General features: G+C 38.6%; 1 protein-coding gene across 5 annotated transcripts in view; it reads left to right on the forward strand.

Annotated features, from left to right (window-relative positions):
* asb11 (ankyrin repeat and SOCS box containing 11) overlaps nucleotides 1–27,593 on the forward strand; it is a 127,561-nt gene that overhangs the window by 37,761 nt on the left and 62,207 nt on the right. For all 5 annotated transcript variants that reach the window (XM_039745065.1, XM_039745063.1, XM_039745061.1 and 2 more), the window contains exons 2-5: nucleotides 7,706–7,785; nucleotides 14,424–14,531; nucleotides 17,614–17,764; nucleotides 19,616–19,750. In XM_039745065.1, coding sequence (XP_039600999.1) covers nucleotides 7,706–7,785; nucleotides 14,424–14,531; nucleotides 17,614–17,764; nucleotides 19,616–19,750 — 474 coding nt within the window. The remainder of the gene's footprint in view (nucleotides 1–7,705; nucleotides 7,786–14,423; nucleotides 14,532–17,613; nucleotides 17,765–19,615; nucleotides 19,751–27,593) is intronic.

Consider the following 27,593-nt stretch of genomic DNA (forward strand, 5'->3'; position numbering starts at 1 on the left):
CTGATTTTTAAAATGTTTAGATTCTTTAGAAAATTTACGGCATTTGATTATTAATTTACAAAATAGAATGAAGGGTCTCTTGAATATTTTCTGAATGACCAATTAGCGGAAGCTTGCTATAAAGAATAAACATACTGTATCTGTTGAAAGATAGAAAACCTTGTAAACAAGTGCAGTTTTAGAAGTGCCGTATTGCTACTTTGATCTCATTGGTCTGTGCCCAGAAAACAGTGAGTCAAGGAGTATTGCCACAAAAATGAATCACTGTTTGCCAGGTATTGCTATCTGCTTGTCAACAGTAATTCAACTGTTGTCACATTTAGTCACTGGAGAGTTTCCATTCAACATCACAGCAGGATGTACTATGCTGATGTTCAAAGGCAGAGCTAGGAGAGAGCACACACTTTTATGATGGACTCACGATAGCATTGTTAATGGAGTATTTTCACTTAAAATTCTCCACACTATAATATGTGGTATAAAATATTTCTGCATTTTACTATCCTGCAACTTAAAATGTTTGTTTTCATTTAAGTATTGAAATATTTAAGCATTCTAAGTTATATACATTGTCTTAGTTATGCTATTGACATTAATACATTGTTTTAAAAATAGCTATTTTAAATTATGTTTTTGCGATTTTGAACTGTTTAATAATGTTAACAAGGTTTAAAGTACATTTAATAACTTGAACACTATATTGAGATATTAAATGTTACCAATATATTTTAAGCCATTTGTCTTTAACCAATATATGAAAAATAGATTTTCAGATTTAAAATGGAATGTATCGCTTGCATGTTTTATAAATGCTCATATTTCTCTATAATACTGTTCTTTTTAATTATGGAACAGGCTTTTCTTGCTGAATTTGAAGTGTTATCAATAACTTCTGGCAAGTTTATTGAGCTGATGGTATAATTAATTATAAAACATTCAAGTATTAGATAGCATTATTTATTTATCATACCTTTACATTTAGAAATGGTGGTGCAGTGGTAGTGCTGCTGCCTCACAGTCAGGAGACCAGAGTTCACAACAGGAGTCCTCTCTTGCATGGAGTTTGTATGTTCTCCCCATGTCTGTCTGAGGTGTTTTGATTCCCTCCCACAGTACAAAGACATTCAGTTAGGTGGATTGTCGATGTTAAATTGGCCCTATTGTGTGGTTGAGTTGTGTGTGTGTGTGTTCTCCATGTAATGGACTGGTGCCCTGTCCTGGGTTTATTCCTGCCTTGTGCCCTAAGCTACCTGGGATAAACTCCAGCACCACCTGCAACACTGTTCAATACTACACAGGTTAGAAAATGATGATGATAATGATGTTGATAGTTGCTAATATTGGCTGCTTATAATCCATAAATAAAGTGTCACCACATTCTGCTCCATAGACTGTGTTTAGTAGAGCCAGGAGGCAGCAGGATCTGGTGGCGAAAGCATTGAACTTTAAACCACAGGGAAGCCAATTCAGTCCTCCCCTCTGACTCTCTGACAGACACTGACGATTTCTCTTCTCTTGCCTGTTCTCTAGTTGTGACAGATACATGCAAGCAATTGTACTATGCAATATCTCTGTGACTTTTATGTGCTTCAAAAAGAAAGTGCTATATAAAATACAATCTGGTGTAATGTGTTATGTTATTCTTCACTGTTGACTCTTAGTTCATACTATATATAAATTCACTTAAATTTGTTATTATTGTCTTACAGCATTATAAAAAGTATTTGTTGTTAGTCCCAAATGCAGAAACGTGAAGTGACAATACATTACAAAAGGCAATGACACAGTACGCACAATTTACTAAACACAACAATGGCAATTAGACTATGGTTGCCAGATGTCCCTTATATACGGGACATGTCCCATATTTGATCATTTTGTCCCCTGTCCCATACTGACCTTTCAGGGACACCCAAATGTCCCATATTTAGTTCATTTTCAAATTTCATAATAAAAATATATTTTTACTACCTACTTAGTTAGAACTTTATATGTAATTATATTTTCTTTTCTCAGATTCTCTTAATGAAAATAACCCAAATGTAATGAGGAAACTAGTGTTTGCTGCTTGTCTGCAACTTGCTCAGTTGCTGTGGTTGGCTGAGGACAATGACACTGTTACTGTGCTGCACTGCTGTGCAGTTCTGTATCTGCATTGCAACATACTGTGTCAGCAAAGTGTGTTGTCACTATTTTTTTTCTAACTTAAAAACTAATCCATCCATCCATCCCAAGATGCCGTAACCTAAGTGTAAATTTTGTGATGAATATTCCAGTGAATGGACGTTTATCAATCAAGGCAGAAGCTGTTTTGAAGCAAACTGTGGTGTATGTAATTGCACTTTCAGTAAATAATTTCCAAATGATTTTCCTTTTGTTGTTCTTGCTTTATGTTTTTACCTTATGTCTCTTCTTTTATCTATACTAATAAAAGGCAAAGCCCTCACTGACAAACTCACTGACTCACTGACTCACTGACTCATCACTAATTCTCCAACTTCCCGTGTAGGTAGAAGGCTGAAATTTGGCAGGTTCATTCCTTACAGCTTCCTTACAAAAGATGGGCAGGTTTCATTTCGAAATTCTACGCGTAATGGTCATAACTGGAAGCTATTTTTTCCATTTACTGTAATGGAGTTGAGCTCGAAAGCCGTGGGGTGCGGAGTTTTGTGTGACATCATCACGCCTCCTACGTAATCACGCAGTACAGTACATAGAAAACCATGAAGAGCTCCAAAAAGCGCTGAAGAAAACATGCATTATATAATTGAGAAGGCAGCGAAACAATAAGAAGCGAGCGAGTGACATATACTACCATATTCATGAGTGCTGCTACTTCGGAAACAAAGCACGGTGTAAACCTAAAGTTTAAATTAAGTTCATAGACAGGCTGCCGCTGGAGTTTGTAATTTAGTGCCTGCCCATATAAGGCCGTCCGTCAGCGGCAATCCAATAGAAACACTGCCGCTAAATATTCACGGGTGAAGGACTGTGCTTAGGCAGAGGAAGATGTGATGGTCAGGGTGGTGTTTGGCACAAACTCAGCGAAACTGCGAGAGAAAGTGTTAAGTGCCGGGTCTTAGCTAACATTAAATACAGCCGTGGACATCACAGGAGATGGCACCAGCACAGCTGGGAAACTTCGATGCATGTACACCGAGCGGCTCACGTGAACTGACGCAGTGCGCAGACAAAAGCAACAGTTCCAAAGAGTGCTGAACAAAAACCAAATTACACAATTGAGAAGGCAGCAAAAAAATATGAAGCGTCTGATACATACAAGCATATTCATAAGTGCAGCTACTGCGGAAACAAAGCACACGGTGGAAAAAGTCAATGTCCCGCTAAAGGAAGACAGTGTAAAAAAAAAACCTGTGCATGCAGTGTGTCAGGTCTCAGATAAATAAGAAGACGAGCTGTTTATTGATGCAGTAAGAAATGAATCGATGAATGAAACCTGTTATCTTTACAACGATTGACAAACACGGAATGTAACTTGAACACAACACATCCTACAAATACGAACCTGATTGAATGAAATAATGATAATCAAATCCTTGATGACAGCAACACTCATAACACTCACAAAACAATTACTGTATATTGACAATCATGTTACGTTATTTTTAAAATGTTCCTTTTTCTTTTTCATAACTTCTTTAACACACTACTTCTCCGCTGCGATACGCGGGTATTGTGGACGACGAATGTTTTCTTTGTTCCCTTTTAGTAATTCATTTTCTGAAAAGTCAGTTTCACAACACCTTGTAAAAGCCTACTTTATTTTAGCTAACAGAAAAATATTTGTGCTAAGGACTCAAGGTCCATGCCTTCCACACATGAGGCTGCCTTATCATTTTGTTCCTTAGCTTACATCTGAACGCCATAACAAAAGGAGCCAAGAAATCAGGTTTTGTAAAGGGCACAAGGATTGTGTATAATAAATTTGTTGACTGTTGTATTTTATAATGATAGTAACTCACGCACTCTAGGGGTATAAAACTGGACCCCACCTAACAGAGGGGGTTCAGAAGAGCCCTGACACTTTTATGTATTGATTGTCTGCTTTTCTGAAACTGTTCTCACTGTGCACCTAACTAATAAATAATAAAGTGCTTTATTGTTTCACCTGCTGTCAGGTCTGAGATTTCGTCCACAGTATATATATATATATGTATATATATACCCCGATCTACATACTCTCAGATAGACAAGCCACATGCTGTGGCGCAATTGTAGAGGCTTCGCTTCTAGCGCCGACATCTGAGGTTCAATTCCTGAGAGGGGATGCACTGAGTATGCACGCGCGCTTCCCGATTCATTTTACCCTCGCATCCCCTTGGTTTGAGATGTATGAAAAAATATGCAGTTAACGCAGAATCATGTTACGTTATTTTTAAAATGTTTCCTTTTCTTAGCACAAGCACAGCTGAGAAGCTTCGATGCATGTACTCCATAACGCGTTAAAAAAAATAACGCATTTAATCACACTTTCAATTCCATGCAAAGGGGAACTTTTGTCAATGCGTGATTTCCTGGTACATCGATTACACTGATGCACACATCAGAGCTACAAAAATGTTAGAGTTGGAATAAAGCGCGTTCCTACAACTGATCAGAGGAAAATTTCATTTCAAAAGACTACCCAACAGAAGCCTTGATAAAAGAATGGTTTTGTGCACACTGAAAAGCAAGCAAAATTAGATGCATTACAGAAAGCGGACTTTGTGGCTCTTACTGGGGATCATTGGACTTCCGTGATCGTTAGTAATTCTAATTACATCTAATTACAAAATGTTCACTGATCACACTATTTTAGCTTAATGTACAAAATAATTTTGGCTAAGGTTACTCAGAGTTTAAAGATTAAGCTGATCAAATTACCTTTTATGTTTCTGACTTATTTTTTTAAGAAGAGAAACTGCACTTTATGTTGAAATTTTGGTTATTATTATTTAAAGACAATACCATTCTGAAAATGTACTTAAAGTAATTAAAATACCACTTTATTTTTAAGTCTGCCCAATTTTAGCCAGGGATGATATTTTTGTTACTGTTTTGAATTGAAATGCAGTTTAAAAGCATTTTTTTTTTTCAGAAATTAAAAGAGCTTGAGTTTACAATATTCATGTCCATGTCTATTATTTGATTCTGTTGCCCACTAAAATCCTTTTAAATTAAAAAAAAAAAATTGTGATTTGGGGCAAATTTTCATGTGTGATTACATACAATTAATCAAGATTAATTATTACACAGCCTCTAATTAATTAGATTAATTTTTTTAATCGAGTCCCACCCCTTATATATATATGTAGATATATATATGTAGATTTGTATATATATGTATATATACAGTATATATGTAGATATGTATATGTATGTATATATGTGTGTGTGTGTGTATATATATATATATATATATGTGTACTGTATATATATATATATATATATGTGTATATATGTATATATATGTCTATATTTGTATATGTTGTGAACTGGGACCCGGACACAGGCAGACGGACAACATAGTTCCACCACACATTCGTTTATTTACAATATTTACAATTAGAATGTGCACAAACCCCAGTGCCTCTTGCACCGATTCCCCAAAGTCCAGGCCACACTCTCAGTCACTGTGCCTCTGTCTTGACCGCCTCCCGTCCTCTCGCCAGCTCTGTCCTCTTCCACCCGACATCCACTATCGACTGAAAGGAGGCGGCCCCTTATATGGGAACCCGGATGGGCTCCAGCTGCTTCCTGGCACTCCCTCTTGGACACACCCCTGTGTGGCGGAAGTGCCGGCTGTGCACCCGGAAGCCGTCCGGGTGTCTCCTGTCTTCTTCTCCCCAGCACTTCCTGGTGTGGAGGAAGTGCTGGGCTCCAGGGTTCCTCAGGCACTGGGGCGCCGCCTGGGTCCCTACAGGGCTGGGCTTCCAAGCCCTCTACCCGTGGCCCCCAATACAACCAGGGCGATCGCCCCCTTGCGGTCTGGAGGAGGCACAAGCCCTCCTCCGGTCCTCCTGGGCGTCCCGGCCGGGCTCCAGCCCCGACCGGGTCCCACACGGGATACTCCGGCATCGGGCGCCGCCTGGCGGTGGCCACAGGTCCCTACAGGGCTGGGCTTCCAAGCCTTTTACCCGAGGCCCCCTACATAACCAGGACAGACGCCCCCTCACGGTCTGGAGGAGGCAGGGGACCACAATGTGTATATATATATATATATATGTATATATGTATGTATATGTATATATATATACAGTATATATATATGATGTGTGTGTGTGTATATATATATATATATGCCAGCAACACTCATGACAATGAGAACACAATTACATTGACAATCATGTTACGTTATTTTCAAAATGTTTCCTTTTCTTTTTCATTACTTCTTTAACACACTACTTCTCCGCTGCGAAGCGTGGGTATTCTGCTAGTATAATATATTGGTCTGGGTGTGTAGGGGGCATGTATAAATTTATATATAGAGTAAAACAGAGAGAGATTTTAAGAGTGTCCCATATTTCTAATTTTCTAATCTGCCAACCCTAAATTAGACAAAAGTGCAGCAATATCAAATTTAAATAATTGAATATTTCATAAAGATATTCAGTATACTTCAGACAGAATAAGCAAAACCTACACAGTATAAGCAACATAGTTATGGATGGTCAGTAACATTGGATCTATAATGCAAATTGATTAGTAGTGCAGATAGTTTTGGAACTATTAGTTTAATTGTCTCAAATAAATTAGCACTGCAATATAACAGTTCTTTTTTCTGTTATATTCATTTGCATTTCTGTAGGGATTGTAACATATACCAACAATGCTGGGTGCAAAGCTGGTACCAACCCTTTGCAGGCTATTATACGGCCCACTCTCTTACACATCCACATTAGGAGTCAGTAGGAAACCAGGCTACCGGGAAAAAGCCAGGGAGACATTATGAGAACATACATTTGAATCCTGGACTCCTGAGTTCTGAATCTCAAATACTAAGGATGTACAAGTTAGGTTGACTGACAACTGTTAATGGACATCCATTAGTGGAGTGTGAGTGTGGCCGTGACTATTCCCTGTATTGTGTTCTAGCCCCATTCATGTTTAGTTCCTGTCTTGTGCCACATATTGTTAACCATGTTTATTTTTTTCCAAAAAATGTTTATTTATTTTACTTAAATATTGATGGTTATATAATCATCATGTCTTGGTGGTAAAGTGTTAGTGCTGCTGCCTTACAACAAGAAGGCCAGAGTTCATGTCCCATGCCCTTCCTGCATGAAGTTTTCACATTCTCCTTGTGTCTGTGTGGGTTTCATTTGTGTGATCCGGTTTCTTCCTTCCATCCAGGTTAGGTGGACTGGCCCTAAAGAGTGTGCTTGACTGTATCTTTACCATGTGACAGACTGGTAGCCTGTCCAGGGATTGTTTCTGCCTTGTGTGCTATGCTTGCTGGGATAGCCTCCAGCCTTCTCTGAGTCTGCTCAGGATAGAGCAGTAGATGAATTTGTTAAGCAATCATTAAATATATAAAAAAAAGTTCTGACACAATTGTCTTAATATCAGTCTGTAACATCTGACATTTTAGTACTTTAGATATTCACTGTACAAAGAAAGAATAAAATTGATTCCAAATTTAGAACAGAGAGTTATCTATTCTGAATTTATGTTATTGACTTTACAATATTTGTCCGTATTACAGGTTCATGGGCAGACAGATCTCCCTTACATGAAGCTGCATTTCATGGACGTCTATTGTCTTTAAAAACCCTCATTGCCCAGGTATGTAATACTGTAGTCAGTGTTTTTAAGTTGCTAATGTGTTGGTCATCACTAACAGATCCACCAGTTTTCAAATCAGAGACACGAAGAACCAGCTTTTATCTTCATAGCACAAAGCAAAATGTAGGAACCAGTCTTAAATGGGATACCAGCACATTGTAGGGCACACTCATGTACTCACCCACAGTCAGCCTAACACAATGGCTTTGGGTAGAAAAAGGAGTTGGAGTTCTGCACCAGGACATTAAGAGATTGTGGCTATGGAGGGTTTTCTGGTTCAAAATGTTGTAATATTTTCAACAAACCAGATGTTCAATTAAACCTAATATGGGATCTTGGGTTTGTGTAAGTGTGGAATTGGAGTGCTTTGTTTGATGGCTAAATGGTAACATTAAGTAACGCTCTCATCCAAATGTTTTCCAATTGAGAGTCTCAGGGGTTAGATTCTGTCCTCATAGCATCACGTCTAAGGTAGGAAACAACCTTGGAGAGAGGTCTGCAAATCCATTGCAGTACCCATTCACACATATTGTACTGTGTCTTAAGCATGTATTTTATAAAATACTAAATGATCTGTATATAGCATATGGAGTTTGTAGGTAATGCATATCATTGTTTTGAGTAAAGTTTTAAAAATGTTGTACTGTTCATAAACATCTGTTGTATAATATGCATCAGTTTGTTTGGTAAATTTAAAAATTAATAATGTTTTGATCTTGTGTATAAGACTATTTCAGTGTGTTGCACGAGTGGTGTTTTAGGTATTCAAATTCTCTTTGAGCCAAAACTTTCCAATATGTGTGCAGACGTCTCTTTACTAAACATTAATTTGCATAATTAATAATGTCTGTCCCTCTTTTCCCAATAATAGTCCAACATGCAACTGTATGCAATGTTCACATCACAAAAGAAAAATAAATCAGACAATGGCATGATGTTGCCCGGCTTGTCTTGATTGGCTTCTGAGGTCAACATGGTATCCTCTGACATTGTCATCATCTGATAGAATACAGCCACATAGATTTAAATGCAATTTAAAAAAAAAAGCTTTGCAACAACCCACTGCTCAGGAATAATTGGCTATGAACTGCACTAAATTGAAATGGCAACATCTCAACATTAGAAGTTGAGTGGCTTTGAGGTGAAAAAGTGCAAGCCAACTATACACACTGTATGATTCAAACTGCACACTGTATGTCCGGTAGCAGCACTAACTGCCATGCAGCCATGTGTTTGCTGGTCAGTGTGAAGCCATTAAACAATTAAAAAAATATCTCAAACCAAATTCACACCTGTTACTTCTACACCAAGAGTTCTGTGCTTCTTTGAAGGAAGACCATCACACTGCTGGTACAGTCCTCCCCAGCAATGGATGCGAATCATGATGTCTTGTGAATGTTATACTGCATACTTGATATTGATCTCCTTTCTTTTTTGTCAGATTACTGTGGCTGCCTTAAAGGAAGCAAATGGTATAGTAACATCAGTAGATCCTCATTGTTATACTGAGCAATGACTTTTCAAGCCTCATGATATAAATTTGAAAGTTCAGGTTGCACATGCGCACACACACACACACACACACAAACCCAAGGGCACAGAGAACATTGCAGGGCCAACTGGTCCAGGCCTTCTGTCTAAACAGGCATGCAGCACATGGCATAAAGACCATTTCACATATTACATGAAACAATAGTTTTCTAGTTATGTAATTGCATTGAGCATATGATAGAAAATTGGCAAGAAATAATTAAGAAGACAAGCCTGAGTGTTATTATAAATAAAATTAAATTACTGAGAAAAGCTTACTACTTATTTTGCACAATGTTGAATGGTGTACAGAGATACCACTGCATTGTTTGTGTCAGTCATTCAGTCAGTCAGTCATTTTCCAACCCGCTATTTCCTAACACAGGGTCTGCTGGAGCAAATCCCAGCCAGCACAGGGCTCAAGGCAGGGTGCCAGCCCACCGCAGGACACACACACACCAAGCTCAAACTAGGGACAATTTAGGATCGCCAATGCACCTAACCTGCATGTCTTTGGACTGTGGGAGGAAACAGGAGCACCCGGAGGAAACCCACGCAGACACGGGGAGAACATGCAAACTCCACACAAGGAGGACCCGGGAAGCAAACCCAGGTTGTGTCAATCAATTAACCTTTATTTGGCCAATAAACATTTCTCTAGATATGTATGCATTTCCAGTCTGATTTTTATAGATATTGTGAAAGTGTAAGTAGACCATTTATAGTATAATGCATACAGCCCTTTAAGGTGTAAGGGACAATGAACAGAATGAGGGACCAGAATATGAGACATATTTGGCAGCCTAGTCATGTACAAAGTCCTAATCAAAAACAATCCATCTTCAAAAGCTGCTTCATCCTCAGCAGTGCCACAGGAATGCTGGAGCCGTATCCCAGCAAGCATAGAGCATAAGGTAGGAACAATCCATGGACAGTGTGCTAGTACATCGCAGGGCAAACACCCAGACACACAAACACTAAACCAATTTAGCAGAGTTTGATGGCTGAGTGTGAACCATCAAGCCATCAGCAACTTTGACTCCTGTTCTGGAAACAATAGCTAATTATTAAGATCAGTGGCATTTCTGCATTAACAACCCTACAAGGTATTGTGCAAGTAAGTAAAAAGCTTGGAGTCAGGCAGTGTGTGTAGTCTACCATGTTAGTGAAGTATTAAACTACTTTTATGCATATTGCTTTATCTTATTGGGAGTCTTTATACATTGGGATTTCATTTTTGATTTCGGTTTTTGCTATTGTTTTCATTTTGAGGTGATTTTTTAATCATCACCTTGTTTGCTTGATGCTGTCATGTCTGTGAATTTTCACATTCCTGTTCATTTTCTTGTGAGGATCATGACTGATGGCATCCCCAGGATTTCCAGTGTAGGTTTGTCAGCATGCAGCAAGTTCAGGATCCCTTAGTGGATATACTGTGGAACACTGGCACAGCAGTTGGCTTTCACAATACCATTAGGTTGCTTTCCATTCTAGTAGTGTAAGGTTCTCCTGCTCCTTTTGACCATGACTTTGATTCCTGCCTTCTAAGTTTGACTGTGCCCTTTCATTTTAATTACTTTGTTTAAGTTTTGTTTTTTCTGATGTTGATTATAGCATGTGCCTAAATACAATTTCAGCCTTTGCCTTATCTTCTAGTCCTGCAACAATTACAGGTGACAATATAGTACCCTTAACAACTGGGCCTTGTTCCTTTTCAACCCATAGGCATTTGATTCTAAACATGAGATTTTCCTGGGCAACAGGTGGTTGTGATGCTCTCACATTACTGTTTAAATGTATATGGCTGTAGTTTGTCAAATAATAATGATGTCAGAGAATATCTCCATGATTTAATGCCAAAGGAGACAGTGCAGGCACCAGCATTTCTTTGTTTCATTGTTTTGTTTTTTTTAATGAAATGCACATTACCTTGCACCTCTTGCTAATCATTAGCATAACAGACACAAACATTGTTAGTTAAGTATGTTAATGTTTATGTTAGGGTCTGCAAACAGAAAAGAAATTCTGATATGGCCCCACCAGAATTTTCATGCCAAAAACAGTCACTGATTAAGCTCATTGGTAAATTATCATGAACAATAAAAATGATTTCTGATTCTTGTCCTACTAGTAACTTATACTATTATATAGTACCATTTTTTGTAACGTGATTAAATTAATTGATTAATAGTAATCACTACATATAACTGCAGAAAATGAACAAATACCAAATGTCAAAAACTGAATACACAAAGTAGAGCTGGATGACACTGAAGTCAGAATGCAGTGCAGTTAAAAATGGTTTCATTACAGTAACTGGCTTCATGACATAAGAGCTGAAGATATCCAAAACAATTATATTTTCATAAACTGCATGACCATAAGCAAAGTTGCTTCTATTTTCCAAATGTTGGTTTTATAATTGCATCATTTAGTTGCTTTTGAATATATGCATTTTTATAAAATGTATCCACTCCTGTTTTTTAAATGGCAAATTCGTCATTTAAATTTAGAATTTTAGAATATTACCATGTAGAATAGAGGACACCGGTTTCCTTTCACTAATCAGTAATTTTTGTTTTTTAAATTTAATTGCCTTCTTGAACCAGTAACTCCTTTATTAAAAAAATTGAGAGAGACAAGACAATGGCAAAACTGACTCATGTGTACTTACTGTCATTGTTAAGCTTACATCTGTTATCATTAATGTATTTGCAAAGCCAAGCCTCAAAACTCATGAAGGCAATGGAGAATATTATTTTGTGTAATTATGTAATACATAAAATTATTTACATTTAAAATATGCAATATATGCTTATGAAATTCTCACACTGTTTAGAGATGCCTTTTTGCAACTCTAAGTAAGTCACTTAATCTTGTCTGTGTTTTAGTTTTTAAGAAAAAGTACAGGGCCTTCAGAAAATATTCAGACCCCTTCACTTTTTTTCCTATTTTGCTGTGTTGCAGCTTATGCTAAAATCATTTAAATTCATTTTTCTCCTTATCAAATAACACCCGATACCCCCGAATACCAAAGTGAAAACAGGATGTTAGAGGTTTTGTAAATGTATTCAAAATAAAAACTGTAATATCACATTGACACAAGTTTTTAGTCACTTTACTTCATTGAAGCTCCTTTCACAGTGATTACAACCCAGAGCCAATTTGTTTATGACACAGAAAGCTCCACACACTTGGATTTAAGGTTTTTCTGCTATTCTTTTCAGGTTGGATGGAGATCTCCAGTAGACAGATATTTTCAGGTCTCTCCAGAGATGTTTGATTTGGTTCCAGTTCAGGCCAGGCCAATCAAGAACATTCAAGGAGTTGACCCTAAGCCATTTCTGTGTTGTCTGTGCTTTGTGATTAGGGTCATTGTCCTACTTGAAGGTGAACCTTTGGCCCAGTTTGAGGTTCAGAGTTCTCTGGAACAGGTTTCCCCTAAGGAAATTTCTGTGCATTGCTCTGATCATCTTTCTCTGTCTAGTCTCCCAGTCTCTCTCTCACTGAAAAACAGCACCCAGCAAAAAGTACCCACCTCCATGCTTCCCCATTGGACTGCTATTACATAGTTGGTGAGCAGTGCCAAGTTTCCTCTAGATGTGACACTTAGAATTAAGGCCAAACAGTTTAATCTTGATTTTATCCGACTAAAGAATCTAGTTTCTCAGAGTATGAGAGTCTTTTAGATGCCTTTTAGCAGACTTGCATGTGTTGTCTAGTTACTCTGTCATAAAGCAGTGATGATTGTCCTTTTGGAAGTTTCTCCCATCTCCACGCAGGTCCTCCTGAACTCAGCCAGATAGACCACTGGGTTCTTTGTCACCTCTGTTATTAAAGGTTTTCTTCTTTGATTTCTCAGTTTGGCTGAGCAGCTACCTCTAGGAAGAGCTGTGGGTGTTCCATACTTTTTTTCCGTTTAAGAAGCCACTGTACTTTTGGGAACCTCCAGTGCTGCAGAAGTTTTTTGTAGCCTTCACTAGATTAATTCCTTGACACAATTGTCTCTAAACTCTGCGGGCAATTCCATCAACCTCATGGCTTGGTTTTGTTCTGATACACAGTGTCAACTGTGGGACCAATGGCATCATTACCAGGCGAGTCGCTAGCTTTAGCACCCTATCATTAGTCTAACAAGTATGGCTGGAAAAGTAGGAGGGTTCCCCATGGAGTTTCTTCCACCAGAAGAGCATAAGGGGAGTCCCCCATTGGTGTTTCCCTTGCACTAAAAAATGTGCGATGTGGTTTCCCAGTTCCCCTTGGGTTGTGCAGTTAAAAGAGGACATTGCCAGTGAAATCTGCACACTTGAAGAGTGGGGAGGGGATCCCCATGAGTTTTCACACAGAACGCAGAACAGAAGGAAAGGGGCTGGGTTCTTGAAGATCAGGGGCTGAGATCAGGAACTAATGCCCTAGAAGCCCCAACTAATGATGCCACTGGTCTTTTCAGGCATCCATCCCCCATTCTTCTATTCTGACATGTGAAAAAGTCCCCACATTTTCATCGTACATACTTGTAAGACAAACAGCATTACTGGCGCTAAGCCCTTAATAAGTGTTAAAGCTATCAATGCCCCTGAGTGGTAACTTGTCCAAACACATGAACTGAGCACAGGTGGGATGTGCCTGAGTCAGAAACCAAGTGCCATAGCAGACTCTGAATACTTGATCTCAATGAGATATTTCATTTTTTTTATTTTTAAATCCTGTTTTTCAATTTGTCATTCTATGCTATCGAGTGTTGTTTGATGAGGGAAAACATGAATTTAAATAAATATCACAAAATGTGTAAAAAGGTGGAGCTGTCTGAATACTTTCTGAAGGCACTGTATGTAAGAGTAATTGTACTATATTTCATATGTCAATTTTCTGTCTCCTTGGATAAAGATGTTGACAAAATGTATAATATTAAGAAGCAGATTTGAGTAATATCAATGACACTTTACTGATTTGATTGGTAAATGAGCAAATGAGAACTGAATACTAAAACAGTGAAGCCAGAAACAATTTTTCTTCATCATAACTTAAATAGATGCATAAAGCCCTAATGCTACACTAGTATTATTTCACATCTAATTATCTTGTATGTTAATTTTCTTTCCTTAAAGGGTTTTAATGTGAATATTGTCACTATCGATAGAGTTTCTCCTCTTCATGAAGCTTGCCTTGGAGGCCATGTAGCCTGTGCTAAAGTGTTGTTGGAGAATGGAGCCAATGTAAGTGCAGAAAAATTTTAAGATGCTTCCCACATGAACAAGTGCTTTCAAAGCATTATTATTATTATTATTATTATTATTTCTGGGCAATCCACTCAGGCTGACCTATTCCTTTCATCTGAAATAATATCCTTATAATAAGTGGCTGCAGGTTTTCATTCTAACCCTTTTCCTAATCAGTGACCAGTTTCCACTGCTAATTAAATTCATTTTCCCTTCATTTTAATAGCCCTGTTTTTAAGGATTCAGTCCTTTGACTTCTTTTTTTCATTAAATGACAGCCAAACAGAAATGAGACATGAAATGAGCCAACAGATGACCAGCTAAATTGGGGCTTCAAACTCCAACCAATTTCACTCCAAGCAGTTTCTTAATGAGAAGTTGATTCTTGCTCGTTCTTTAATTCCATGGCCTGTTGCTGCTTTCATTCTGCCACAGCAGACATTTCCAGAACTGTTGATTTTTCTGTTTTTTCTATGAACACCATCAAAATGTTTTGGTGAGCTGAGCAGATTAACCTTACCGAGACCTTCACCTTTCTTTATTTTCAGATATTGTGTGATGGGCACAGGTGAGCTGGTCATGTGACGACTTGTTTGTGTCTCATTATTGTTTGGCTGCTAATTAAGGACAAAGAAAATACTAAAGGGTCTGAGTCAAGTTAATTAAAATGAAGACAAAAGAAGTTAATTATCAGCAAAAACTGGTTACTAATTAAGAAGATAGTTAAAATGAAAACCTGCAGCCACTGCGGCCCTCCAGACCTGGAGTTTGACACCTGTGCTCTAGGCTGCTAAGAAACTGCATGTTACACACAGGTGTAGATATTGTATTTTATTTAAGTCAAGCAGCTTGGCAGATTTTTGACCAACCAGTATATACCTGGGCAGAAAGGAGAAGTAATCACACCGGTAAAGTGATGTGAGATGTGAGCCTTTTTTAATATAACTGAACTACATAAACTTAATACATAAATCTTGTAAAATAACTGTAAAATAGAACACAATATTTGATAATAGTAAATATTAATACTACTAGTTATCAATAGATTGTTATTCAGTTTCAATAATGTACTTTTATTTTGACTTTTGCAGGTTTTTTTTTTTTAATTATGTTATTTTTAAAGATGACTTTTCTGAACAGAACATTTCAAAATAGCTTGTTTATTTCAAAAGGTTTCTATCAGCCTGGTTTTGTCATCTACCAATTATTCTGTTATATATATATATATTGCTGCGGGCGGATATTGCTGCACAATAATGGACTCATGTTAACTCTCAAAATATTACAAGATGTTATCTCGTGTCTTTGTCGACTCATTGCAATCCAATGGAGCTGCCTGATTAGATGACAATTTAACTACAGTGATAGTGAATCACAGAACACAAAAAGTCAAGATAAAAGCCCTATGTTATGGATTTTCAGAGCAGCTGTTCTATATTCTGGGTCAATCATATCCTTTTTTACTGCTTCTTTTGCCCCATTATGTAAAACTGCTGGTTGCTCCAAAGATACTACCATGAGTAGTACTGACTACACATTTTTGGCATGTATGTGCAGCATAAAACTTAAAAGGTATCTTATGAACACATGTGCCCATAGTATGTTTTGTTTTTTTGTTTAGAGTAGGTCAAAGGACCTGACTGAACCCACCCAAGGGCTACACCCATGCATGGAGATGCAACCTTAGGGCTTGTTTATACTTCATGCTCAGAGCGCGTATGCGCACACATCATGGCTGCCCCGCATTTTCAGCGTTTATTTGACACGTCCTCTGAGCAGGTCCTCAGAAATTAACACAACACGTGCACGAGTTGCAGTACTGTACCAGCAAAAAGTTGGGGGGCGCAGTGTGATAAAAGTTGGAATGTGACGTCAGAGTCTCTGTTTACTATCTACATGTGACAGAAACTTCACAACAGCACCATAATGTACAGCCACAGAGAAAAAAAATTAAGGACATGGTGAAAAGGTGTATTTTGTGATTAAAGTGGAAATTTTGGTTTTAATCTCGAAATGTCCACTTTAACCTCGTAGTTTACTTTCTCATTATGATTCTCAAATGTCATCCCAGTATTTAATCGCTATGAGCTTCTGGGACTTCCTCCTGACCTGACAGCAGCAGCAAGCAGCAATAGATCACCACGCAGAACACATTAAATGTATGATATTCCAACTCTTTGCAAATTTAGAATCTTTAGATTTATACTTGATATCTTTTTCATGATAAATCGTTAATTTCGTTTAAATAATGAATACTGTTAATAATTATACACATGGGGGTGACATGGTGGCGGAGCGGTAGCACTGCTGTCTCACAGAGAGTCACGTCTTTGGTATTCCCTGCCTGGAGTTTGCATGTTTTCTTCTTGGGTTTCCTCAGTGGGCTCCGGTTTCCTTCCAAAGATATGCAGATTTGGTGACACTAAAATGACACTAGTGTATGTAAGTGCTTATATTCACCTTGCGGTGAGCTGATGCTCTGTCTAGGGATTGTTTGTGCCTCATGTCCAATGCTAGCTGAAATGGGCACATCCCTGGATTGATGGAATTAATCATTAAACATTCTTTTCAGAGATATTGAGGTAAGGTTTCATCGGAATTTAATGGGTGTTCCAGGCAATTCACAACACAGCAAAGCTGAACTTGTTCTCACCCTGATAATATCTCGCACTGACACCTGGTGGATTCTTCCAGATTTACGTAAAGACAATACGCAAGTATAAACAGTAAAATGCTTGCGTAGCAGGAGTGTCCGCTGCAGCATGCGTCGTGTTGCATGAAGTATAAACCCGGCCTAACATTCACATATTACCATTTTAGAAAGACACTAGCAGGGGTACCCAGTGCTGCTTGGGGTGGAATAGAGTAATGGTGAAGTCATTAAATAAATTCCCCAGAGTAGGTTTGCAAAACTGTGGCAAGTTCCAAAGGGGAACTTCCCCAGGAAAGCACAAGTGTGGTCACTAAATACATTTTTAGATTGAAGCATAGCTTATGCTCTTACCTTTTTCTATTATTAATATATTAGATCTGATTGTTGTGCAGATGATGATTCAAATCTTTTCTTCCTTTATGCCAGGTGAATTCAGTCACCATTGATGGTGTAACACCCTTATACAATGCTTGTTGTTCCGGAAGTGCTGCCTGTGTCAATGTGTTGCTTGAGTACAAAGCAAAGCCGCAGCTTGAATGCCAGTTGCCTTCTCCAATTCACGAGGCAGCAAAAAGAGGTAAGATTATTCCACAAGTGGAAAGGGGGCTGCTTTTAACCATCCCTGAGGCCACAGTGAAAGGCAATGGGGATCAAAGATATTGAAAGGGGCATCTTAACTGAGATAACAAAAATGGAACAAAATGAACAAAAGAAGTAACATTATTGCAAATAGGAAAAAAACATACGTACTGCCTCACTAGTCATCATTATTTAGATTAATCTCCCTATATATTAGTTTGGGTGGCTGATTCTCATCCCACACCTTTACCAAGCTAAACACGGCCTCATGTTGCATATCTTATTCTATAATTTTTTTTTGCCCTAATTCCTTTTACTAGCCAAGCTCTTGTTTAGATGTGTCACTCCAACGTCATGCTCATTAAAGTAATGGCCTGAGAGGGATCTTAAGTGCCAGTCAAGGTAAGTATACTTTCCAATCACTTTCTAGGTTAGGAATGCCTTCTCAGACTCATAGGATCTTCATTCCAGAAACACATCCATCCCATCCCCAGGTACTCCTGCAGTACTGTTTCCCAGTACACACCTAAAAGGTCATGCAACCTTCAGGTAGCCTGGCCATCATACTACAGAACAGTAGGCCACATACCCTGCAACAGGTTTCACTGCCGCCACCTGTAAGACTTGAGAACTTCTGTTAAATTAGTAAATATACCCCATGAGTTTATACTGATTAGTATGTGCTCTACCACCTCCAGTGACGCTAAATTTGTCATTCTCGCCCTCAGTTGCTTTCAAGGCTGGTCCTGACGCAGAATCCATCCATTTTTAAAACTTGAGTCATTATATTAATCACTTGTTGTTTTGTTTATTAAGTAGTTTCCAGTTTTTGTGTGTTATCTTGAGAGAATGATTACTCAAATAATCGCAGTAACTACATGCACAGCAGTGGGTGTCAACATGTCTTTCTGCAACATATGGTATAAACTCTTTGTATTGTAGCTCTGGGTAGAACATTGACACAAATTCAAGTCACATCTGGTAACTATACATGTATATACTGTACTGATGGGTAAATGGTCAATTGTAATGGTGGAACAGTCTTCAGTGTGGCTGACTCACACCTCCAGGAACCTGGGATAAAATCTCAGTAGTTTCATTGCATGCAATACATTTGTGCCTTTTCCCCATGGTCTTGTACATTTTTTGGTTAATTCCGTATTACAAAGATGCATGTGTTTGATTTACTGGCAACTCTTTATTTTTGTTTAATGTTATACTTTTCTTCCATTAACTTTTCTTCATTGTCCACTTACGTCAGAAATTTGTCATTTGATTCTAAAGAGCCCAAGAGCCAATTGTCCATCTTTTGAACCTGAATTTTGTATTACATATTAGTGTTGCTGCTACACTTCAAGTAAATATGAATGCTTTAAGGTATTTATTATGCTGCTTTACACACTACGTATTAAACTGCTGGAAATGTTCAAAAGGAAATATCTCAGGAAAATAGCCTGTGTTTCTTCAAACCAAAGTGAATAATCTCCATTTATATGAGTCAGGTAAATAGTATAAACAATTGGTATGTCTAAAATCTACAACTGGGTAGCCAAAGACATGTGGAAAGTCAAAGGATGCTTGTCTAAACTGAAGCCTTTTCTTTATGGACTCCCTGAATGGGAGTTAGTCCCACTCAACCATTTCATACAGGCTGTGCTTTTATAGCTGTTAGAAAATATCAGTCTCTTCTTCTTGTGCGAGGATTTGCTTCTTTCAGTTTTCATCATTGGAACAAAGTAACAGGGCTGTGCCACCATTCCACTGAAATGTGAATGGCAACTCTTGGCACTTTGTGCGTCACAAAGGAGAAAGAAGAGGCGTAATTGAAAATAATTTTCCTTTTTTTCAGGACACAGGGAATGCATGGAAATACTACTTGCACATGGAGTAAATATAGACCAAGAAACATCCCAGCTTGGGACTCCTCTTTATGTGGCATGCAGCTTTCAGAGACCGGATTGTGTGAAAAAACTCCTTGAGCTGGGTGAGTTTATTATTAGGTTTTACAGTTTAATTGGTATTAAAGAGTTGCATTTTTAACAATCCATCATGCATATAGTTAAGTCCCGGAATGCTGTGTGCAACTTTACATTATCACCACTTGATGGGGTTTAGAGGAAAATGATTGTTCCTAAACTACAAAAGCAAAGCAGGAGAAGATCAGACAATGGTTTGTAAAATGTATGGACCCAATCAAAGAAGTAACCACTGAGCATGTTAAAAAGAAATTAATTTCAATGATCATAAATATCTCTCCTAACTGTTTCATCTAATAATGAACAAACTGAATAATGATCTATATTGTAAGATCACTAGCTTAAAACCGTGTGATCTGATGAGCATGTGATCTTGCTGTATAATTATATATTCTGCATAAATAAACAGGCCATCCCCTTTTCCTTGAATTTGCTTAATCCTGTTCTGAGACAGCAGGCAGTTGTCTGTCACTGAGCTGTCATACACAAGTCAGAAAGAAGGCTGACTTGATTCTGTCAGATTGCATTCATTCTTTATATCCTAAGTTTCATTTGATGTGATTCGACTGGAGATTTAGTTTCCCAAACCTCATGAGCAATAGATTTAAGAACTTGTGATGTATATGTACGCCACAGCTGGCATCATTCCCCTGATGGTATAAATGGTAAAGCAAGATGGACTGGGTAATGAGGACACATAACAGCAAGATTAATTTAAATGTGCAAAAGTTTTTGTTCCATGCAAAGTTTAACAAATCAAATAAAGTGCAGTGCAGTATTTAGCATTAAATACATAATTAATTAAAAAACAAGTGGAAGTTAAAAGTGATAATAAATAATTAATCAAAACAAGATAAAACCTCAAGGTTAAAACATCCAAGATTAGTCTCTTTAAAATCATTTCTGAGTCCCTGTGTTTCACTCACTAAAATCAGGACCACTTCTTCATACTACTGTGTGCATCTATGCCCACCTGGACCCTGAGTGCACACTTTTTCATTAAACTACCACGAACCCCTAACATGCATCACCACAGATCTTTTCAAAAGCATTTTCAATTTTAATCGCTCTAGAGATCCTTCAGAATTCTGAACTAGTATTTTGTATTGCTGGAGTGAAAGTATTGACTGTAGCAATGATTATCATATACTATCCCTTGGCTTCTTTATTCGTTTATGAGCTTATAGGGTACATTTCTTTAACCTGTGTATAAAATTTTCCTGCTGCAAACAAACTTCTCTCCTGATGGCAAAACTCCATCTACCTCCTAAACTAATAGCAATAGCAATGAGTGTCATGTTGCAGTGTGTGAAAGACAGCCTCACCCCAGCTGGCTTAATCCTAGCTAGATCCATTGGCTTGCCTTGACCTTGCAGGCCTAAGGTTTCTAAGCCTCAAAAAAAAAAAAAAAAAAAAGTTAAATAACAGCTCGCAAGTGACAGAAAACAGTAAAATAACATTGGTGTGCAAAGACCAATCCACCAAAAAATCTTTACAAATGAAGAAAATCTATTAATTAAAGAAAATATAACAAAAATTTTCTAAGTAGAAAAAGGAGTTGTCTAAAAGGCAGTCCACAGCAAACAAGTCCCAATACACAAACCAAAAGTATAATCCAAGAGCAGAAAGAAAAAAAAACTAATAAAATAAAACAGTATATCCAATAAGGAAAAACTACTCACATAGAACAGTTTCACAACCTGAATGTGCCACTGTTGAGCTTCCTTGACTCTGGGTTTAGGAGTGGTGACATCAGGGTAGCCCTGCCTCTTGGTGAACCACCAACAAAACATAAAAGAACACTCTATTACACACAGGAACACAAAAGTCATAAATTAAATAATGAATGGAAAATAATGAAATAAAAACATAATTTTACATAAATCTAAACATGAAGAAACTTGACCGAAACCATGGCAATAATAAATAATAAATAAACATAGCAATATTAGCAATAAATAATTAATAATTAAAAAGTGACAAAAACAACAATGAAATAAAAAATAAAACCAGGAAATAAGCCCTGGCTATAATATAAAGCTACACCTTTGCAAAGATGAAGAAAACAATTTCTTGGAAGCAATTACTTTTAAATATATATATATATATATATATATATATATATACTGTGAAGGACAGCCGGGTCGCATGCCCGGCAGGGACGCCCCTGCAGCTTACGTTCCGGGGGAGCCACCATGGGCACTCCAGTACCTCCCCCGGGACACTTGGTGGCAGCCTCCATGGCTGACGGTGATTCCCCAACCACCCGCAGGGCTCCATGGGAGATGGAGTCCTCCACAGCCTGGTTGGGTGCTCGGATGGCCACTAGGGGGAGCTGCATGGACTCAGCAGCCTGGCTGGACGAATCTTCAGCCCCACCCGGAGATGCAATTAGGACCAGGTGGTCAAGCACCTGGAACACTTCCGGGTGGGTTATAAAAAGGGCCAGCCACCGCCACTCGAGGAGCCAGGGTCGGGAGGAGGAGGACTACGCTTGTGGAGGAGTGTGTGTTGTGATTTAGTGTTAGTGCTTTGGGACTGTGTTTGGGCTGTGTGGCACTGGGAAGACGTGTCCCACAGCTGAAGAAAAATAAAAGCATTTGTATTTTTTATACGTGCCTCCATGTCTTTCTGTGTCGGGTCAGGCACCTATATAGCTCCTTTGTTACACTATATATATATATATATACAAACACCACACCAAAACAGTCCCAGGTGCAAAATAAGTGATTTTATTTCACAAAAATACCCTTTTACAGATCAATGTACAACCTTCCAGTTCAAATTTCTCCTTTACCTCTTCCAGGTTAGCTTTGCCTTCTGCCTCCGGACTCCAACTCAACTGAAGGAGACTGGACAACTTGTTTTCATGTTATTTCCAGGAGTACTTCTGGTACCTGGATATAGTCTAACTGAAGCACTTCTGGATCAGAAGGAAATCTCCTGAAAGGAGCACCCAAATAGGGCAGCCCTTCAGGACTACAATTCCCATGTATCCCTTCAAGATTCCATACTGGGTCCACACCAGTAGAGCACTGCCATTTATTGTACTCAGGGACGAACTGTTCTTGATATGCAATCTCCCCTATTTCATCCACTAATCTTTCTCTTTGAGTAGGATAGCAGTCCAGCCCCATCGCAGCTAGGTTATGGCTCCTTCCATGCTATCCTTCAGTTATGGATTTCTGGCCAGGCAAGGGTCCAGTGTTCCACTTACATGTGACGTTTAAGAGTAATTTAATTGTATTTAATATCTCTTAACCTCATGTCAATCCTTCCACTGTTGCATAAAAAGGAAACATATTACTTGTATTCTATTCTATTGTTCTTTTTCTTCCAGCTGCTTCCGTTAGGAGTTGCCACAGTGGAACTTCTTTTTCCATATCTTCATGTCCTCTACATCTTGCTCTGTTACACGCATCACCTTCATGTCCTTTCTCACCACATCCATAAACCTTCTTTTAGTCCTTCCTCTTTTCCTTTTGCCTGGCAGCTGTATCCTTAACATTCTTCTCCCAATATACCCAGCATCTCTCCTCTGCACATATCCAAACCAACACAATCTCGCCTCTCTGACTTTGTCTCCCAACTATCCAACCTGAACTGACCATCTAATGTACTCATTTCTAATCTTATCCATCCTTGTCAAACCCAATGCAAATCTTACCACCTTTAACTCTGCCACCTGCAGTTCTTTCTTCTGTTTTCAGGTCAGTGCCACCGTCTCCAACCCATATAACATACTGTAGCTAATCTCCCTACTATCCACCTTACCTTTCACTCTTGCTAATAACCGTCTGTCACAAATTACTCCTGACACTCTTCTCCACCTATTCCACCCTGCCTGAACTCTCTTCTTCACCTCTCTTCCACAATTCCCATTACTCTGTATTGTTGATCCCAAGTATTTAAATTCATCCACCTTCGCCAACTCTACTCCTTGCATCCTCACTATTCCACTGACCTTCCTTTCATTTACACACATGTATTCTGTCTTGTTCCTACTGACTTTATTCCTGTCTTCTCTACAGCATATCTCCACCTCTCCAGGGTTTCCTCAAGCTGCTCCCTACTCTCGCTACAGATCACAGTGTCATAAGCAAACATCATAGTCCAAGGGGACTTCTGTCTAATCTCATCTGTCAACCTGTCCATCACCACTGCAAATAAGAAAGGGCTCAGAGCTGATCCGTGATGTAATCCCACCTCCACCTTGAATGCATCCGTCACTCCTACCACAGACCTCACCACTGTCACATTTCTCTCATACATATCATGTACAGCTCTTACATACTTCTCTGACACTCCTGACTTCCTCATATAATACCACAACTCCACTCGGTACCCTCTCATATGCTTTCTCCAGGTCCACAAAGACACAATGCAATGCCTTCTGGCCTTCTCTAAACTTCTCCATCTATACCCTCAAAGCAAACATTGCATCTGTGGTGCTCTTTCTTGGCATGAAACCATGCTGCTGCTCACTAATCATCACCTCGCTTCTTAACCTAGCTTCCACTACTCTTTCCCATAACTTCATTCTGTGTCTCATCAATTTTATCCCCCTGTAGTTACTACAGCTCTGCACATCCCCTCTTAAAAATCGGTACTAGTACATTTTTTCTCCACTCCTCAGGCATCCTCTCAATTTCCAAGATTCAATTAAACAATCTGGTTAAAAACTCCACTGCCATCTCTCCTAAACACCTCCATGCTTCCATATGTCCTCTGCAGCAATGGCCTTTCCATTCTTCATCCTCTTCATAGCTGTCCCTACTTCCTCCTTGGTAAACTGTTGCACTTCCTGACTAACTATCTCCACATCATAAAGCCTTCTTTATCTCTCATTCTCTTCATTCATCAGGCTCTCAAAGTACTCTTACACCTTCCTCACTTGTGAGTATGTTTCTATCTTTAACCTTTATCACCCTAACCTGCTGCAAATCCTTCCCAGCGCGGTCCCTCTGTACTTGTATTACTTGTGTTCTATTCTAGACTCCTGAATTAACAAGCAGAAAACAAATGTTCGATTACAGAAAAAAAATGGCTTATCAGGCTAAGTAAATTAATCAGAAAAAAGGGTCTAGATTCACAACAGGACAATATTTTGTACTTGTCTTTCTTTATATGTTATTTATATGTATTGCAGTATTACAATGTTTAGACTATTACAATAATATTTTAATATTCCCCATCACAACAAATATTTTCATTTTGTAGTTTTCTTTTTTTGCTTGAAGCCAGCCATAGTCTGATTAATATTAATTATCCAGCCAAATGTTTCAAATTACAGTTGCTGTTTTGGCAGGCTGTCAGAGTGGAAAACATTTTAAAACTGTTACTGATTACTTCTGTGGATTTCAGACAACCAGCCTTTTCCTGTTAACACCAAGGGTGGAATTAACTGAATAAATTGGCAACATGGCCTTGTAATTTATTGATTCTAAGGTTATGACACATGTGGTTTGAAAATTTTCGGGTAGTTAACACAGAAGTTTTAGGTAAGGTAGTTATACTCGCTGAACATGATGCTGCGGAGAGTCAATGAGTTGCATGACGATTACCACATGAAAATAAAAATTTCACTGTACTGTGCAGACATGACAATAATGGCCCAATCCTCTTTATTAAAACCCCTGTGTGCATCCAGGTGTCCGTGTGTGTGTGTCTTCTGGTGAAGTGCACATGCGTGGGCCGCACCGTGAATTGCACCGTGCCCCATCCATGCGCAAGGCCCCGTGGACATACACACACTGGAAGCTGGGCACACAGTGAATGGCCTAGTCGCTGCCACGCATGATCCTCTTTAATAAAACCCCTGTGTGTGTCCAGGTGTCCGTGTGTGTCTCTTCTGGTGAAGTGTGCATGCGCGGGCCGCACTGTGAATCGCACCGTGCCCCGCCCTTGCACACGGCACCGTGGACACACACACACACACACTGGAAGCTGGACACACATTGAATGGCCTAGCTGCTGCCGCGCATGATAAGTAAATTAAGCACACACACTGGAAGCTGGGCAAACAGTGAATGGCCTTGCCACGGCCGCGCATGATAAGAAATAAAGGACAACATTGCTGGGGAGAGTGCTGATTGGGTAGTCGTGGCCACGCACATAAAATCCGTTGCTGCGGAGACCCACACATACAATAATCAGCTGCATGCCAGCACAGATTAAAATACTTGCAGAGGAACTAAACAGTACTTGCTGGGAAGACGCCACGGGCACGATTATCAGCTACACGCCACACATTACATCATTTGCTGGGGACACTCTGCTGATTGCCCAATGTTGTGATAGAAAATTAAAGTCATATTACGGACAACAAAGCCAGTATTACTGTCAGAGAAAATTACAGGCATTTTACGGAAATACAACCAGTATTACTGTGAGAGAAAATTAAAGACACATAATACATTGATGCATATTACAGCCACATACAAGCCAGTATTACTGTAAAAGAATATATTACAGACGTATCTACTAACAACATGCCACCCAAAAAAAAGGACACGTCAAGTAGGACAAAAGACACGGACAATCAAATCCTATATAAGCAACATCTCCTGGAAGAACGGTCAGCTCAACAAGTAAACATCAACAAAAGAAAGGCTGAAATACAAAGAAAAATATGAGCAAGTAGATCGATTGAAGAAAAAGAAAATGACCGTCAGAAAAATGCTAAAAGAGAAAGACTCAGAAGAGCAAACCTTAGAAATAGCTGGCATTTACTTGCCAGAACCAGTATTCAGCCACAGTCAGATATATGTTGCATTATCAAAAGTTAGAAGTTTTCCAGATGTTGTTGCCAAGGTTGTAGATGGTCCTGATGAATGCAAACTGTTGCCAAACTCAGACAGAATATTTACAAGAAATGTTGTCTATAATGAAATTGTATAGAAAAATTTCATGAGGTAAAAAAAAGAACATTTTACCTACATATCTTCTTCAGATATTGTGTCTTACATATTGTTACAGTTTTACACTAAGACAACATTAATTATACTTACTGTATTGTCATATACGTTTCTCTTTTATTTTAATTATTATTTTACTTTAGGCTTCTTGCAAAAATATTTTTGACAAAAAAAAATTAAGACAAGAAACAGAATGAGGTCAAGGTCCCTTGCCATTTAATATAGACTGTTCCTACTAATGTTTATGCAATACTGTTCTAGCGCCCGTTATTGTAACGGGCTTAATGTCTAGTAAACCTATAAACTGCCTGCAGAGCTTTATGAGGGGAGGGCCCTGGTAAACTAATCTATTAGGCATTTCAAAATGGACACGTCGGGCATAATTTGACTTTCTTGAAGACTTAGTACAGTATTGGCATGAGACGTAAATTATAAAAGTTGACCTCAAGTTAATATCCTGAAGAAAAAGACTATATAAGTGCAGAATGCACTACATGAAGTTAGATCTTCAGTGGTGTACTTCAGGGATATCTACTTGGGCCTTTACATTTTCTAATTTATATTAATGACATTGAATAAGATATAAACTAAACAAACTAAACAGAACAACAAGGGGGACAAGAAATTGCCTTGAAATATTCCTTATTTGTCTTGATTTGGCCTCTGGTGTAATAAAGACTCATTTCAATCTTCCATTCTTTCATGGATGCCTCAACAAATCAAGTATTAGTTGGACAAACTCGATAGATCTCCATGACTGCTACTATCCAGGTATACAGCAAACTGTCAAATGCCTACCTGTAGTCTATCCATGCCATAACTAGATTTTTTAGATGTTTTTTCACCATAAATACTACTATTGTACTCACTAACAACTGATCTTTATGTCCTCTGGAAGCCGTTCTACATCCTTTCCGCAAAATCTGGGAGGATA

The sequence above is a fragment of the Polypterus senegalus genome, chromosome 2, assembly GCF_016835505.1.
Source record: "Polypterus senegalus isolate Bchr_013 chromosome 2, ASM1683550v1, whole genome shotgun sequence".
Lineage (NCBI taxonomy): Eukaryota > Metazoa > Chordata > Cladistia > Polypteriformes > Polypteridae > Polypterus > Polypterus senegalus.